At 40.3% G+C, this 18,244-nt stretch overlaps 1 protein-coding gene across 2 annotated transcripts; it reads right to left on the reverse strand.

Moving 5' to 3' along the window:
- Positions 1-973: 973 nt before the first annotated feature.
- ano5a (anoctamin 5a) lies at positions 974-16,926 on the reverse strand. 2 transcript variants are annotated; one of them, XM_088298269.1, is made up of 22 exons: positions 16,564-16,926; positions 15,046-15,107; positions 14,329-14,457; positions 13,802-13,843; positions 10,089-10,190; positions 8,688-8,759; positions 8,331-8,615; positions 8,082-8,201; positions 7,865-7,980; positions 7,644-7,778; positions 7,462-7,567; positions 7,293-7,353; positions 6,618-6,769; positions 6,155-6,235; positions 5,153-5,375; positions 4,895-5,073; positions 4,715-4,812; positions 4,495-4,625; positions 3,587-3,792; positions 3,322-3,515; positions 3,061-3,166; positions 974-2,972 (listed from the first exon to the last, which is right to left on the reverse strand). In XM_088298269.1, the coding sequence occupies exons 1-22, from the start codon at positions 16,631-16,633 to the stop codon at positions 2,745-2,747; spliced, it is 2,898 nt and encodes a 965-aa protein (XP_088154395.1). In that variant the 5' UTR covers positions 16,634-16,926; the 3' UTR covers positions 974-2,744. The 2 variants fall into 2 exon arrangements, with proteins under 2 accessions (XP_088154395.1, XP_088154394.1); XM_088298268.1 differs by lacking the exons at positions 6,155-6,235; positions 13,802-13,843; positions 14,329-14,457 and adding an exon at positions 5,790-5,867 and having other exon boundaries at positions 16,564-16,922.
- Between the last annotated feature and the right edge of the window lie 1,318 nt (positions 16,927-18,244).

The raw sequence follows: 18,244 nt of genomic DNA on the forward strand, positions 1-18,244 counted from the left end.
AGCGTTCAGTTCGTGATTTCCAGACAATGTGCAGCAGCACTTTAGTGTCACATGAGGTGGTATCACTGACCATTTCTGGTATGTGCAATATGTTGGGCTGAATTTAAGAAAAAAAAAAGAAAACGCTACATGAAATGTTTTCTATGTAAATTATTGGTATTTCCCCGCCTCAGAAATATGCTTGATGCGAGTCCCCACCAGATCGCTGAACATACTTTTTGCTTCAAATACAGCGGTGGGGCCGTTTTGCTTTTGTCAAAAACTTATGTTCATTAGCTTGCTCACGAAAGATTTTGCAGCAGGTGTCCCATCAGCTTATCAAAAGGAAGGCATGTCTTAGAACAGGGGTGGGCAAACCTATTGATTGGCGGGCCACAATGGGTTCTAAAATTTGACAGAGGGTCCGGACCAAGAGCAGATGGATGGAGTGTTTTGATAACCTCACCTCATCGTAGAAAAAAATAAAAAAAATTGGAATGAAAGTGAACAAAAACATGACAACAAAATATATGTCTTTGAAAAACCACAGTATTTAGAAAATAAACAAACAAGTTTTATTCATTTTTTTCCAAGTTCGACGGGACGGATTAAAACGTTTAACGGGCCGCATGTGCTCCCCGGGCCGTAGTTTTCCCACGCTGTCTTAGACATTAACATCTTTGACATTGTAAAGTTATGTTTCGTTGGATTTGATTAGTTATATTTAAACTACAAAAGGTCCACTCCGGTTTTCATTGGTGGGCAAGATGAGCAGAGAAAACACATACATGCATTTAGCCCATGTGTTTTTGTCTGCCAGGTGAGAAGAGCATGCCAACGTATTTGGGTGTTCGCCACATCCACTAGCGCGAGCAAACACTGACGAGGAAGCGGCATCCTCTCGGCCCATCTGTTGTGCGAATGCTCACGCTTGCCAATGTTCTCGGCAAAGCAGCACAGTGGACAGTTACAACATTTAGGAATCATGCAAACATGGGTTCAGCTGGACTTTATTCTGGAAATTTGGATACAGGAAATGTTTAAATAAAAAAATGATTGGATAGCACACATACAGTAAACAGATTCACTGGGTAAGTATAAAATATACAAATTGACAAAAGACAACATGCATCAGAAGATTGTAACTCACAGAGAAATAACTGAAAAAAAAATAGTATAAAGTTCTCGCGAGATTAGTTGACTAAATAATTGAATTATATATTTGACAAACAATTTAGATAGTTAAATTAAAGACTTGTTTTATGTATAGACAGCCTTATTAAATTAAATATCTTTCAAATGAACAACCGCCATTGGATTGTCACATGTTGCTGCTTCAAAACACTCAAGACTGGATGCGTTGTCATGACAACCGCAAGACTGGTGGGCTTATGACTTGTTGAAAAGCAATTTCTCCTCAAGTGCGTTCTGCAATTAAAAATAAAAATGAAAGACATGCAAAGATTTCTTTCTGTGGACAAATACAGCTGAGAATGATGATGCTTTGTGTAATTGTGCAAACAACTACGCAGAAACATTGTAGTTTTGTAGTTTGTGTCGTGTTATATCATTCCGGCGTACTGCACCAAGCAAAGTGTCCCAAAAGTTTCCATAATAAATTCTGTCATTTTTAGCGTTTTATTTTTTTTTTCCATTTCAGATAGCCTAAAAAAATGCATCAGAATAATGAGGGCTGGCTCAATAAGCAGCTGTTTGGTAGCAATTAGATTGAACAGAAAATATGAAACAGATTTCATTTGGAAAACGTATGTCATTTGAATTTTATCTTTGGGGACAACTATACTGGACAATGTATTTAAAACAACTGCATCGCTTTACCTTATTTAAGTTTGTTTAGCTTAATGCTATCAAATAACACAAAACGCCATAAACGGGCTAATGAATAGCATCAGTCGCATTGTTTTAATCCTTTAATCAAACCAAAACGATGGCGGACACATGCAGCAAGAAAATACATATTCTTTACCCGCTGTGAAGACTGAGTATATATTTTTGCATCTTATGGAGGAGTAACATCGCTATGTACTCTAAGTATGACTGTCTTATGCTACCCCAGGTGGCAAAATTTGTGACAGATTTGTTACATTCCATAAATTATGTAATTACTGGAGGCTTTTCTAAAGTCAAATTAAAGTTAATCATTTTTATCTTATTACGTATGTACATCATAGTGTTAAGTGTTTAGTTTAGTGTTAACTAAGTATGGAAACTCATCGGACATCCTGTCTAAATTGATAAGCTCTGCTAAGGGACTGAAGAGACTGTAAAAACTGGAAAAAGATTTCATCATTTTTTGGCATGTAACACCAGAGTTGTTTATACAACTGCAGATGTGACAGGGAAACACTCACTGACAGGTCAAAGTAAGGACAAAATGTGATTTATTTATTTATTTATATTAAGGCATTTACTTTTTAAGCTACTTTATAGTGGCTAATAAATAGTTCAGAAAGGCGTGGCTTGTCTTCCTTCTCCTTACAGCCAAATGTGATCATTTACAGCATAGAATCAAAGACCATCAATAAGAGGCAGTAATATTCAAGTCTTCTAGGTTTTCAACATGCTTGAAGCGGGATAGCTAAGGACGGAGGATACCTCTAGCTTCTTCATAAAGGCTATGTGTGTACAAGCGCGTGTGTCATTATGTAATGACACTCAAAAGTCAACACCAGGGAGCAAGATCAACATTAACAAGCAGGCATGTCTACATCACATCTTGTTGACTGAGCAGGAGCTTCTCTGTGCTAGAGATTCTCCGGCAACACCTCAGGTGGAGGCAAAGACGGGCAGACCATTTCCTCGCAAGTACAATCCTCCTGGTTTCCACTGAGTTGGCTCGTCAGCCTCTCCACTTCGTAATTGTGCAGGTACTCCTGGACCAGGTAGCGCTCTCTCTTGATGCGATCCCTCACGTCGGACGGAACATCAGGAATCATATAGGCCAAAGAGAACTTGACCAGAAAGACGACATGCTGCAGAGGAAGAGGGTACAGTTATGAAAAGTCTAGACTCCTGGGTAAGGTGATCTGTAGGTGTTTGTGGACAGGCAGGAAGGTTTACCTCCATGATGATAATGAAGACCAGCTTGGCAGCAAAAATGTGCCAATACTGCAATGTGTGGGTGTACTGTTTCTCATGGCCAGGCGGGTAGCGGTAGTCATGGTACCTGCAAAGAACGGAGCGTTAGCATTAGCATTCAGTCAACCGTCAAAGAATATGCATTCTTATATCGAAGTGCAAATAAAACATCCACAGAAAACACAGCAAATAGCTAAGACACATTATACACACCATAACCGGTGATTATTTACACACACACACCTGCAGCTTGTAATGGATGAGTTGAACCAAGGGGGCACCTCATCTTCTTCTGGTCTGTTTTCCGGTGGCATGTCTGCGATGTTGAACACAGACAAGCTGTTGTTGATGTAGCCTTTCATCGAAAGTCGTGGTTGGTAAGCATACATATACACAAGTCGGGGGATAATTTCCGAGGTGTAGGCCACAATGAATGCCTGCAAAAAGACCACGAGGCAACATATGAGAAGGTAGTCGTACATTGAATCTTTGTATGTCCACCTCTTACATTGGTAACAACAGAGAGGATGGCGATCCCACTGAGGATTTCCTCCCAGGCTCCGATACTGTGAGTTTTGGATGCCACAGGACGTCTGTATTGAGTGGTGAGTTTCCAGGCATCCACTCTAACCTCAATGATGTTGTTGAAGAGAGCCAGCAGCGGAGCCAAAGGGAAGGAGGCCACAAACAGAGTGATGAAACCAAACTGGATCACTGGAGCACAAAAAAAAATGAACATTTAGAGAAGAAACAGCACCATCTGCAGGATGCAATTCACATGGCACACAAGCCCAGTGCTTCCTAAAGTGATAGATAATCAACTGTAGGACATTACCCGATTTCAAAGTTATTATACATTTCCTAAAAAACACCACTTGTTAATCTGGCTTTGCCAGTGACATGACAAGCAGAACAATTAGGTGGCAGAAAGCACAGTTAGCCTGTGTAGCTATAGTTGTTGTTGTTCATGAAGCAAAAAAGGCGTGCGGTAAATCCATTAGCAAAAATTAAGGATTTGAGCGATAACATTTTGCGAACTAATTTCGGTTTCACCGTTGAATACAACGACAAGGGTGAAAACTGGTGACAATTTTAGTGTCTATTACCCATGCTTGAAAAACATCCCGTACTTTTAAGGAAACCCAATCAATATGACCAAGCTTCTTCTGTGTTTGTATCCTGATACAATATAGGGCTGGATGATTTTGAAAATACCATTTTTCCCCCCTTCAATATTTTTGTATTTTTTAATGATTATTTTTTTCTTGGTTCTCGGTCCACAAAACTGAGCAAAGTAGAATTTTTAGACAACCTTTGTATTCGGTCCCAATCAGTTGTACCTAACATAATCCATTGAGTACAATATCCCAATTACTGACTGGACGCATTGAACAGGCTACGGGACGGCTATTTTACCCATTTCCAGGTACTCGTAGAAGAGTTCCAAGTGGCCAACCATCAGCAAGTTGTAGTCTTGCTCCCAGCGGCAGTACAGACTCTCCGGTTGGCGCCGATTTTTTCTGCCGCGCCACCAGTTCTTTAACCACCTGACAAGACACAAGTAGGCGAAGGAGTACAGGCGATGGAGATGCATTGCGTTTACTAAGAATTATCTGTAATATTTTGGAAAACTCACGGGACCAGAGACTCCTGGATGTTGCCCCACACCTGCTTACCGGACATCACAACTACCAGTTGGGTGGTCAACTCAATCAAACAGCCACCGGGGTCACACTGAATGCAAACATACAGAAAATGAATGACAGGAACAGGACAGAATGAAGCTCAACTGGAATCAATATTGATCGAGATCCACCTCTTCATTCCTGAGTTTGGTCCTCTGGCCAAACATGTACGAATAACCTCCAGGGTAGCCGACAAACTTGCCCTTAAAGAAAGCCACATAGAAGCACGAGGAGTAGTAGTTGACAAACTGGAAAAGGAACATCTTGACTGTCAGCTTGTTCTCATATTCCACATGGGTCTTTGGTATTTCTGTTGCAAAGAAAAGCAGATACTTTATACACATAAACAAAAATGTTGACACGTTACGCCATTTCGGGCATAGCCTTACCGAGGTCAGTTATCCAAACAGCCACTCGTTCATACATGATGTTCAAGAGCATAATCGTAATAAAGTTGATGCAGGAGCCCGTTACAGACGTGGCCAGCTGCGGTGTGATTGAGGAACCCATCCTGTTCAGGTGGGCGTTTTCCTTCATGAAGCTGGCAAAGACGGCGTATACTGCCAGGCGGTACGCGATCACGCCAATGATGCAGGAAACGATCAGACAGAGCTTTGGGACAGAGATGACAGCGAATATGTAAAGATGTATAAAAAGGAGCAGGAAATGCCGCGGGCAGTACTGTTCACGAGTGCAGACGGCAAAATACAAACACACAGGCAAAGCAAAACGGGAGCTGGAGTGATGCATGAAAATGTCTGGAACACACCTCACGTGTCCCGTTGGCAAATACACATGCCGGTCACTTCTGATCACCATTGCAGGATCAAAAGGGTGCTACAGATTTGACTTTGCTGTAACTCTTTGAAATGCCGCACTAAAAAGTTAATATTATAAAATGTTTACCCTCTCGAACTGATCAGAATCCCACTGAAATGAATCAGTTCAATGCAGTGGGATTACGTTTTAACTAGGAGAAGATCAAGGAAGAGAGACAATACATTTGAAAGTAGATAGAATGCTCACCCACAAAAGGACAGTGGCTCCAGATATACATATGCGTGCACACTTGACGGTTGTTATGGGTAAGTAAGGCTCCACTTCCTACACCACGAGCAAGCAAAGCGCATACAAAAAAAAAAACAAGGTCAGTCACACTTTGTTATAGCCTGAAAAGCAACTCAACACGGTTCCTTTTAATTGGCACTCACTTTAGATTTGAGGCAAACCAAATTGGAATAATTATTTGCACGTAAGTCCAATTATCACACTTATGGTGATGGAGCAGAGAAGGAAACTTGTGTCTGAGAGTCTTTTTTCAGAAACGTACGTACACACAAGAAAACCTCTCCCACATTAAAGTGGCAATCCGTTTTCAGCACTACCCTTACCCAGAATAACACGGTGACCCAGCACAGAAATAATTTCCCCACTAGATCAGTCGCAGTCCTCTCAAGAATCAACTCTGATTCCTACAGGTGGGCACCATGCGGTCAAGACAAAGTGTAACCATCCACTTTTTCAATGGCACGTCCAACTCCACTTTACTTCATAATGTATCAGTCAGTCCTTATCCAACTACAGTGGTGCCTTGAGATACAAGTTTAATTTGTGGGATAATTATGTGCGTAACGCAAATATTTTTTTTTTTATCTCAAAACATCTTTTCTTATTGAAAGGTAGGGAAATGCAATTATCGCTAATTCCCTACCAGCCGACTAAAAAAAATTATTGGATCTTTGACGTTTTTATCCGTCAATGGTAGTAAATGAATTAAATGACTTGATGGCTCTTTTTGAAGAATCATTCACTATCTTTTTCGGAATTGACACAAATTCATGAGCACACAAACACCTGAGTGATGGGATTGAGCTTGCGGCTGGTGCACTTGTTCTCGTATTCCGGCCGCGTCTGCAGTCGCTGCTGCTCCTCCTCAAAGTCCACCAGATCCCACTCGTACGCGAGACGCGCCTGACGCCTCTTCCAGAGCTCCAGGAACAATGTCACTGCACAATAATCAGTGGTTTAGCATCAGAGGCAGCGGGGACTTCTCCAATTATCATGACTATCACAAGTACTGACCCACATTTCGTCACCTTCCTAAAGTCATGGGCATTGTAACAACGTAGCAGGTTTTAGCAGGTGATCAAGCAGATTATCCAAGATTATAATTACAGTAAACATTTGTATGAAAATACTTTTATCCAATAAATACAGTATTTGTGATTCCTGAAAAGGAATGGCTAGTATGAGTTGGTGGTTGATACACAAAATGAATGTCATCATTTCTAAAGAGTAAAGATATCATTTTAATGACCACTTATAACTTTATATTCCCTAATCATAGCAATAAATATCATTTCTAAGGAGCAATTTATTGAAACAAGACATTACAAATTTTCTAAATACATAAAAAATAATATAGACAAAGTTGAGGTTAGCATGCTGCCTCTCGGTGAGCGTCCCAGTTCCACTAAAGCCCACTAGGTGGTGCTGCAGCTCAAAATTAAAAGACATCTATTGACTCACCCCAAATCCCCATGAAAACGGCAAACAATAAAGTTCCCACATTGTCAAACAGGTGCGATTGCTGAAAGAAAAGTTCGAGAATGGTAAGAGATTGTTGCGATGCAATCATAGCAGTTTAATTGTCATCAATTTAGAATAGAGCACATATCATGACATAAAGATGTCTCACCCATGAAGCGTTGCAAGTTATGTTGAGTTTCCAGTAGCTACATCTCTTGTCACACAGCGGACACATGATAATATTCCCGCCGACTTGCTCACTGCAGATTTCCTTACTAAGCACAATTGGAATCCAAAGCGACATGATTATTTGGACAAAGTGTTATATAATGCACTCCTTCCCAAACTCACCTCCACTCATTATTTTTGTATGAAGATAACCCGTACAGGAAACAAAGTGTTCCCACAATGGCTGCAAAAAACAGCATCTCAGTGTAGAACCCCAGCCAGGCAAAATAGAGGCCAATCTTTTCCCCGTAGTATTTCCTATTGAGGGCAAAACCACATTTTAGCTGTGAGCTGTACGAAGACGCTCACGCAGCAGACATCGGCACTGTGCTCTGTTTGATTACCTTATGAGGTCGAGGGGCTGCACTTTGAAGAAACACGACAGTCTGGCCCAGTAGTGGTAGAGATTGTATCTTTCACTTTCACAACTAGCATCCTTCGATCTTGTCCAGTATCTGCACTGCAGGTGTACACACACACAGAACTCGTTTGTATTTAAATCCTTCTTTTGGACAAACCAAGATATTCACTATTTCACTAAATTTAGCAAAAGGGTCTCACATCGTGCAGTGGAAATGCCGCCGTGTAGGTGCCGTTGTTAAGCAACCTCTTGATTCCTTTTTTGTCTTTCTCTATGCATTCATCCTCCACATATGGACATCGGGAGAGGATATAGTATACCTTGTTACAGACACAGAGGCTAAATCAAAGGCTTGCACGTTGAAAGCAACAGAAAAAAATGAGCAATGGTGCTCTATCATTTTGTCTATTTGTGTTCTGACGTGAAGATTCGCATCAAACCATACTTACTATCCTGTTGCGAGTGGAAGGGGAAAAGAATGTGTCTCTGTCATCGATGATGAAGAAGTCCGATTTGGTCTTGTTGAAGGTAGCGGTGAAGTAGTCCGGCTCAGGATTCATAATGTGATCCGGAAGACGAAAAGGGGCGGCCAGACATTTCATGGTTATGGCATTTTTCTTTGGTATGTCGCTGGCCTTGAAGGGGACCTTGATTTTCAGCACATCTGCGTAGGTGGCCAACACGTCCCACGGAGCGTGGATCTTCACAAAATAGGTTCTTCCATCTTCTGATTCCTGAAATATGGGAATTTGCTTTTCAGGATTCTATCGTGAGACATGATCAAATCAACGATCATGAACGCTTACAGATTTGTCTTCTGTTTCCAGCTCCAAGCCGACTTTCTCTAGGTTGGCCTCGTACCACTCCCTTTTTTTTCCCTTTTGGTAGGAAAAAAAAATGCATTATTTTTCTATGCGGAAAAAACATCCACTGTAATGATACATCTCCTAATCAATGTTTCAAAAATGACATTTCTGTAAATATCAGCATGAACAAAATGAAAAAAAAACATATTTGACGCGATCAACATATTCCAACAACTCTTCACCATTGGTTGTCGGGTTCCAAAGTTAAGATCAACGACAGCAATAATAACGCTGATGGGAAAATACAGAAAAAAACATTTGTATTTAATTGTTTTATGAAGTGAGAGCCCTGACAAAATCTGAGTGTAGAACACAGGTGTCAAACTTAAGGCCCGGGGCTCATAACCGGCCCATCTACACAAATTTTTGCGGCCCGCAAAAGCAAATCCTGTGTGTCAACTTCTATGATCCTTGCGAAAATAAAGTGTAAGAAATAATATTGAGATTTTGCAAGAATTGTTGTTATCCATTTCACAGGGTTAACTAATGTTACATTGGCTTACAAATTACAATATATATTTTAAGAATACATCGGTCTTGTTTTTGATTACCACAAGGGCGTCGTATGCTACTATTTATTACGTTGGTCATGATGGTTGTAGTAATTTGTGTAAAGTTTGAAACCCTCTAACCTCGCCCATTAAATGTAGCGTCAATCAATATCAGCTGACATTTACTGAAAAGTGCAGATAACAGACAGGACGTGGCCTTCTGTTTCCTCCACTTCACACAGAAAAAAAATATTCCTGTTCCAGACAGACCAGTGATCTTCCCTTTGAATAGGAGCTCCGGAGTTGAATTCAACAAACCATAATCACGTAGAAGTGTTAAGGAGCCAAGTCCAACACCCAACTATCAACCACCAAGTACGCAGCGTCTCTGGAAACATCTTGACTCGGTTCACAAAATGCTTGTGACGACTAAATGCCAACGGGAAAGCGACCTTGTCAGAATGAGGATGACTTCTACAAACTGAGAACACTTGTATCTCTTTTTATCGCGGTTGTGCTATCTAGAGTATGTCGCTGCTGGCTCCCACTGGGGTTGGGGGACATCCTGTAAGAACCGGTTCTTACCAGAAAAATCAAAACGGGCCCATAAAATGGAAAAATTGGAGCTATCATTTGAAGGCACGCAGTATATTCCAATCTCAGTACACACCAAACCACACTGGATTATGAACTATAGTGTCGTTTCTAAAATCATATTTTCTTACAATTAGGAAATAATTGTAGTTACATGGATATCAATAATAAACATAAAATGAACCCAAAAAAATGTAAACATTTGAAACCAACATGAGGTGGGTAAAAACCAAACAGGAGTGCACTCGTTTCTTACCGATTTCCTATCACTTTCGTCAGTGTAGGACAGGACAAAATCAATCCTGCGCAATCCATCGCGGAAGTACACCGAGTCTTTGCTCTGCTGCTGTCTCTCGATCTATGACAAGATAGTAGAGTTCACAACATGTATAGCACTCATGTGGTTGGGTTAGCATGATACAATTAAATCATTCGCTGCCAGCCTTGGTAAAATAAACTTTTTGGCTTCTATACCCGTCAATGGCGATGAATGAGTTAAGAGCATCTCATAGAGGCACATTGTGTGTCACACTCAGGTACAATACCATGCACAAGTCTTGGGCCACCATTGGACTGGACCGCACAGTAATGTCATTTTGTTGCTAAACTGTTTTGTGTTGCTTGTTCATTTCTTTTCTTTTTTTTTTGTCATTAATTAGCATGTTATTGTCTTCCAGACAGGCAAGTGGTGCCATTAGGATTTTGGGTATTTGGACAGTTCTATTGAGAGTATAGTGCCATGCAGAGGTGGGGAATGTAAGAGTACTTTTACTTTTGAGTAATATGGCTCAAGTGTACGTAAAAGAAAAGGTGAATTAAGAGCAAATAAGTATTCAGCAAAAAAAAGATACTCAAGTAGGCAGGCTGAGTCAATACTATTTTTTTAATCAGAGCATGAATTTCAAACACAGTTTACTCTTGCATACTCGCGCCTTTGACTCCTTACTGAATTTTATTTCCAATAATTTCGTAAAATATTTTTTAAGATTGTGTCATATTTGTTTTTTTTCCCAGGTGGGGTGGGCAGGAGGAAGGTTTTGGGTTCACCATTTTCACCCCATTTTTTTCATGGAAAGCATTTTTGGAATAATGTTGGGGCTTTGTATAAAAAAAAATATAATAATAATAAAAGTAATTATGTTTTCTGCCTAATGCATGTCAATGGCTGTCAAGTACACACATTTTTTTTACATTTGCATAATTTCTGTCACTGTTTCCCACAAAGAGTGGGGCTCAACATGAATTCGTACAAGTTCGCCACTCAGTGTGGGCACTGCGTTCAGTCATGTGACAGCCTGGCTTCATCCTTTGATTCGTGTAAGGGCCATCAAATGTTGCTACTTTGGATCAGTCATGTGACAAGTCGGTCCGACAAAGCAAAACAAGTAGAACACGCAAACAAGCAATGACAGACAGATTAAAACAAAAGTAACAAGAAAAATGTTGTTTAATGTAACGGAGCAAAGAGCCTACCTGTATCAGCACTTTGAACCAGATTTTACATACTTATTTTTGCAGTCTACTATTTACTGTTTTAACGTCAGAATGACTGCTGCGTAAAAACATGCTGTACGCTTTTTTTGTTTTGTTTTTTAACCATAACATTTTGTGTCGTTACACTGCTCAAATTAGAACTCCACAGTCAGAGCATGGTAATGCCAAGAAGATCACGAAATAATTAATCAGATAAGAGAAATAAATGTTACAATTTCTCTCCAGTAATTCATGAACTTGTTAGGCTGAAACGAGCTGTAAAACAGCGGGTGTAAATGTCAGTTTTGTGTGCTAGCCAACAGTCATAGCAGTCCTTTGCTGGAGGGAAACAAACTGCACAGGAATGCTTCAAGAGAGAACGGGACATATGTCTGCTAGCGGCTGGTACTTCTTCAGCTGTTCGGGCAGCTAAACATAACCATGCACTACTTAACATCACCACAGTGACAACATACTTTTAGTCCAAAGACAACACCCACCACCATCACGTCGAAAAGAAAAGAGTGGGCCCTGTCTGTCTGCACTCCGCAAGGAGGAGAGAACGCACTTTACCTCCATGGCCCTCCTCCCTTTATGGCTATGATGCATCAGCCTCCGGAGAGTGCAGGCGAGCACTCAAGATGGGAAATGCTACCTGATAGCAAGCTAATTCAATGATAGCCAAGGATGTTAGACTGCAAATGAAAAAAAAAAAGCTGTTGAATCATGAATAATCTAGTCTGAAGAGGCTGATGAAGAGTGAAGCGCTGCGGTTTGGCGACTCAAGAGTCTAAAAGCAATCAATCAATGTATGCAAATCCTTTGTGGGGGGGGAAGGTGGATACTAATTTGCTAGAGAAGCCTTCAAGTCCAAATGTTTAAGCTTTTCAACCGCTGTCTTATCCCAAATAAAGCCTGAATTCCCACATTATCTCCTGCATTGAATGACTTTATGCTGACCATGCGAGGGCGGCGGCCTTCCTTGACAACGGACAAAAAGTCTCTAATTTGCTGTAATTACAGATCAGTCATATGAAAATCAGCGCTTGTGTTTAGGCCCACCTCTGCCAAGTGGAGGGATTCGAGTTCTGCCCATCCAACACGAACCGCAAACTACTGGGTGATGTCTTGCTTCCTGCTTTCGACTGGATTGTGTATGTGGTACGTGTAAAACATGGTGTAACACAGCAAGTTACTAATTTCAAGGCAAGTTACTCATTTCAAGGGGAAATAATAAAATTAATATTTTTACTTATGATATGACTTTTTCATGCGTTGACGTTTTGGGAACATAAATAGTATTCAGAAATAAATTCAACAGAACATGCACTAATTATATGCCTGTATTCAGAATTAACAAATCATATTCAAATTCATGTTAATTGGGTGTCAGCAAACCTGTCACAATCCAAAGTTTCTCCGGTTAACCCCAAATAAAATGCAATTTTAATTTTCCTGACATTAAAGGTTTTGTACTGCCTGTGCTGTTTCTAACTTTTCATAATTCTTTCTCCCTCCCCTGTTCCAACTGAGGTAAAACAGCAGCAAAGTGTGATGTTGCCACCGTGCTTCAATCAAGATACAACGTTCTTTTGGTGATGAGCAGTTTTGTGTTTGCACCAAACGTGTTGGAATTATGGAGATTTCCTGTGTTTTTCTCTCTAAGGTAAAGCTTCCATCTTGCCACAATAATCCATAGCCTAAATATAAGAAGATGGCCGATTGTTGTCACATACTAAAAATGCCAGTACTTGCTAGAAATTCCTCCAGCTCCTTTACTGTGTTGCCTGGTACATTTAAGGTCTTGGAATTTTTTTTCTGTACCCTTCTCTTGACTGATGGGCTTCGAACAATGAGATCACTGAGATACAACCTCTCTGCGGACTGTCGCTTGTGCAAAAAACAAAAACCCCAGGAAAAGCCTATTAGAACAGCTGAACTTTATTTGGGGTTAATTAGAAGCACTTGAAATGGTGGCAGGTGTGTGCTGCCATAACACAGCCACATCCCACCTGTAAGTTTTTTGTGCTTTTCTTTTTTAAATAGATGCCCCTTAATAAAATTTTTATTAGAAGGTTGTAATAAATAAAGGGAAGGATCTCAAGTGCTGACCTTCCTGCATGGTCAAATGTATAAATTCAGTGCAGCATCTTGAAGCATAGCACACTACAATGCTGAATAATCAATGCAAAAACAACACAAACTCACACACCAAGGCCAATAACAAGTAGTCAACACTAGTCATGCCCCAACTGCTGCTTCACAAGTGAGAACAAAGCGGTTTTAATGAACTCTCATGATGCATCACCTCAGCATGTTTCCATGACGCGGCAGGAGTTAAAAACATGCGACAGACAATTAGCTCTTTTCAACATATGCATATTAATTTCAGCTTTCTGACAGACATTTCATTTTCTGAATCCCTAATTGCGGCGGCAGACGGACAGTACGCATCGAACTGCATCACATCAAAAGCATGTTTTTACCATGCCATACCCTCGAACGAAACTTCAGGAACAGCGCCCGCTTTTTCCAGAACTGTAAAGGAACCAAGTTGACAGTGAAAGTGAGCCTTACAGGAGAATGCAACTCGAAGCGAACAGAGCAACTGGAGACCAATATCTTATCAAAATGTATGCGGAGCAAACATTTTTGACTGGCAAGTATGTTCCAATGTACTTGTAGGCTAAATGCTAAAAAGTACAATGTGGCTATGTTTTTAGCATTTAGCCGACACGTACAGTACGTTCATACATAGTTGCAAATACGTATAATACATTTGAACGTATTTGCATTGCCCATCAAAAATGTCGCCTTCACATTGGCACGCTCCCGTAGAAATTAGCTAAAAGTTCACCCCCCCTCAAAAAAAATGTACTACAAATCTGATGCAACAAACAACTATAGTCACGGTACTACCATGTAACTTAGCTAAAAATCTGAGCACGGATGCAAGAGATGTCAGAAACTCTCATGCAAAACACCGCAGCCGCATGCATCTGTGCGCTGGACTGGTGTCTTACCCCAGTCAAAGAACTGATGGGCTCGAACGTGCGAGCGTCCACCTGAACTTCGTCACTGTGGTCGGACGAGGCAAGTGTGGCCATGCTGGTGTTGAGAGACTCGCAGGTCTCCACACACACACCATGGCACTTTAAAAAGGGGACAGAGGACACATTAGCATGGGTCATCTCTAGCCTTTCATACAGAGAATCCTGCAGTTGCATATAAATCCTTTTTATCAGTGGTGGGCGGTCAAAGCCTTCAAGGCCTTCTGTGCTGGCCTAACATAATCACGAAATCATGATCATATCCTTCACATTGATGTCATATGATATCCTAACGTTAAATTTTTAGGTTAGAGTTTTTATCCAATCAGAATTCCACTAGCTTGTGTTGTCAGGCAGATTTCATAATCCCAGTAGCACCCACTAGTCGCAGATGTGATTTGCTAAAGAAACCTTTTGAAGAACAGTCTTTTGAAAATCCTCCACCAATTTAATTGCAGTCTCAGCTGTAGTTCTTTTCATTTCTTGTCCAGATGTTTGTCCACATGGGTACAATCATGCTGGAACAAAAAAAGGCCTTCCGCAAACTGTCTCCACAAAGTTGAAAGCATGTCATTATCCAAAATGGATTGAATACAGTGCGATTTCTGGAATCAAACTCAAAACCTATCTGCTTAATTGATCTCAATACATAAGTCGATATATACTTAAAGGAATGCATGTAGACTTTACCTCTGATTCGCTATGTTGAGATCTTGGGTTGGTTGAGTCATTTAAGTAGCCATTTATATCATCTGCAAAACAGCAACGTGTGACACACACAAAATATGAGACCCAGTTTTGAGTAAGAAAATTGATTCATTTGCACATTCACAATGTGAGAGCCATGTCAGTATTTTTGAAGTTGAGTTATAACGTGATAATGAACAGCTGCAGAAAGGTAAAGTGCCGCCAGTGTTGTGGTCTATTTTTGTACTACGGCTCCCACCAGCCACAGAATTTGGCTACAACAGTTTGGTGTCACGTCGTTACTGTGTCAAGCACCGACTCCAGTAACAAAGTCGAAACACGTGAGGTTTGACACACTTAACATATATATGTTGACATTCACTTGCCTTTCACTGCCCAACAAATGGAATTCACAGACTTTAGACACAGGACAGTAAAACATTTTACACAGACAAATATCAATACAGATTAATTCACAATTTAGAATTATTAATATTAGCTGTTTAGTATATGGACTCAGCAATCATATTTGCTTCCTCTTGTATACTGTTCTAGTCTGGCCTGCTGTTATATGAGAAAGTCTCCGACAACTATTTCTGCACAACTGGCACTCTGCCTGCAAGCAAGCAGCAAGCTGCTTGATAGTCGCAACTTTGTTCAGCAGAAGGCAGCTGATAGCGAAAATGCCACCAACATTGTTTTTCCAAGTGTGCAACACAAGTGCACAAGTTGCTCATTAGAAAGGCCACAGGAAGGAGGTTGAATATAAAAAAATGTTGTTGCTAATAAGAGGGCCAGCTGTAAGACTGATAGGCTTTAAAAGTCGCTCTTTCCCTTTTCACACCACGACATACTTTGGTGGCTATACTTAGGACACACATTTAAGATGGATAGTGTCGATGACTTCATGTTAAACACTTGCAATGCATATGTGCAATTACATTTTGGCAGAGACATGAAGCCATTTTTGTCAACGGTGACAGAAATATCTTCGCAAATGTGTGACTTTTTATACTAAATTGAAGGGGGGCATAAAGCTCTTCTTCACTACTCTCTCTGGGGAGTCTCACAACTTCTTATACCTTGAGACCGCCAACAGGCCACTGGTGGAATAGCATGCAGCCAAAAAGGTTTGATAGAGACAGAAGGATAATTACTAAATTATTATACATTTTTACAACTAATATTTGTATTTTCTGTTATATTTCCATTTAAGAAAAATCACTTTATTTCATCTTATTTTAAATGACTGGCTAGTACTTCATGAGAATTTTTTTAATTTGTGATGGGTTAACCTCAGTGAAAAAAAAAACATACAGCACTTCTGTGAAGGATAATTTTGGCCATGACATAATGTCATATTTTGTTCAACACTAACTGTCAGCAATCACTATGTCAACATGAAGTTGGTTTTAAAGTGTTAACAGCCTCATAATAAAGACATCCAGCATCAAAACATCTTCAGTGGATGTCAGTACTGTCCAATAATATAAGTACGTACTTGATTTTTAAACTACTCACCATGATAAGAGTCCGACGGGCTCATCTCTATCAAGGTATCAGCTGCTCTCCTGTCCGTTACTCGGTCCATGTCGAGGATTTTGACTGGCCAAAAGGAGAGCGTAAATCCACATCTAGCTGAGTGTGCCCCGAGCGCAACGACGACCTTCCTCGGGGTCCTTCTCCTTCTTGATTAACTTCTCCCGGGTGACTCAGCAACCTTGTTCGCGGGGTTCCCTCCACCCAGTGACCTCCGCCTGCTACCGCTCGTCCCCCGCAACTGCACCGAGGGAGGTCCGAGAGGGGAGTGGCGAACCGTCTCAAGCCAATTATAAGACACCGACGGGAACCCGAGCGCCTACTTGTTATTAAGATACCGCACCGAAGAGAACATACTTTGCACAAAGTCGGCTAGCCGGAAGCTACCGAAAGATGGTGCGCTCAATGAAACGAGGACAACCTTGCGCAAATGCACCTGGATCAAGTCAACGAAATAGGGCCGTTTTTGTTTGATATAATTATGTTTCTCTACGTTGTAAATTCGTGTTTTGTTTGCTAATCTATTTGCCTTATGATATTGATTGTCACGCCCACTCGTGGTTACGACAACTTTGATAGAAAGATGTGACGTCACGTGTCAGCCAATCATGTCTGAGTTTGGACAATTTGTCGCCATGACTACAAAAGTTTTTAAGTATTGAAATAAAGTATATATATATTTATATATATATGTATATATATATATGTAGATATATATATATACATATATATATATATATATTAGATCATACTTACCCAAGTTTTTCATCCCTGTTTTCTATTGTACTTTATGATATATATATTATATATATATATATATATATATATATATATATATATTTTTTTTTTTTTTTTACAAGGAGGCAAAGGGGGCTCGATTTTGTTCTGAAATTGGTGCTTGGTGGTTTGCCTTGTGGTTTTTCTCATGAAAAAATGGGTGCTCTGTTGGCTCAGTAAAGATAGGGAAACACTGCCTTGAACACAGTACTTATACTTTGTTTTCAAATTCAGAAAGTCCAAGTTCTACATGTTTCATGGTTGTTTTCATAAAATTATTTAAGTCATGTCCAACGATGAGCGCAAGCATAAGTGCAGTCTGCATCAGTGCAATTCTGTTGCTCTTTCCATTTGCTATTTATGTCAGTGTTTCCTAACCTTTTTTGAGCCAAGGCATATATTTTACAAGAGAAAAATCGTACCCTCCCAACAAACTAAAATTACTCTAAAAGTATAGCCTGATGAAATGAAGATCTGCACCCCCCCAAAAAAAACTCACCTTATTTGCAGTTTTTATGTTTTTCTCCCCCAAAACTCCCAAAGATGTGACATGATACCTCCAAAGCACAGCTTTAAAAGGAAAGTAGTAATTGGTTCCAATGAATTGTGTTGAAGTGACTCAACTGATCGACAAACATTATATTGATTAAACCCTAAAATGTATATAAGTGCAAATGATATTGAATTGCGCCAAGGGAGGCCACGAGGTACTACTATTATCACTTGACAAAAGCAGAATACTGCAACTTGCACAGAATCACTAAAATTGGACCGAATCCAATTGGAAACTGTTTCCTGGTCTCCAGTTTCAGGCCTAATATTTGGAGTAAACGTCAGGTAAATCCTCTATCCTGTCAGCCTTGGTTAATTTTCTGACCCATTTTGT

This window comes from Idiotropiscis lumnitzeri, chromosome 6 (assembly GCF_059441095.1).
Source record: "Idiotropiscis lumnitzeri isolate Australia: NSW breed Sydney's pygmy pipehorse chromosome 6, RoL_Ilum_1.0, whole genome shotgun sequence".
NCBI lineage: Eukaryota > Metazoa > Chordata > Actinopteri > Syngnathiformes > Syngnathidae > Idiotropiscis > Idiotropiscis lumnitzeri.

What these genes read in the sequence shown, in the direction of transcription:
- ano5a (XM_088298269.1), bottom strand. Translation starts at nt 16,633, where the DNA reads ATGGACCGAGTAACGGACAGGAGAGCAGCTGATACCTTGATAGAGATG. An exon ending in CGTTTTCATGGGGATTTGGG is followed by an intron (nt 6,770 to 7,292) that starts GTGAGTCAATAG and finishes ATTATTGTGCAG; the next exon opens with TGACATTGTTCCTGGAGCTC. An exon ending in ATCCAGGAGTCTCTGGTCCC is followed by an intron (nt 4,626 to 4,714) that starts GTGAGTTTTCCA and finishes GTGTCTTGTCAG; the next exon opens with GTGGTTAAAGAACTGGTGGC.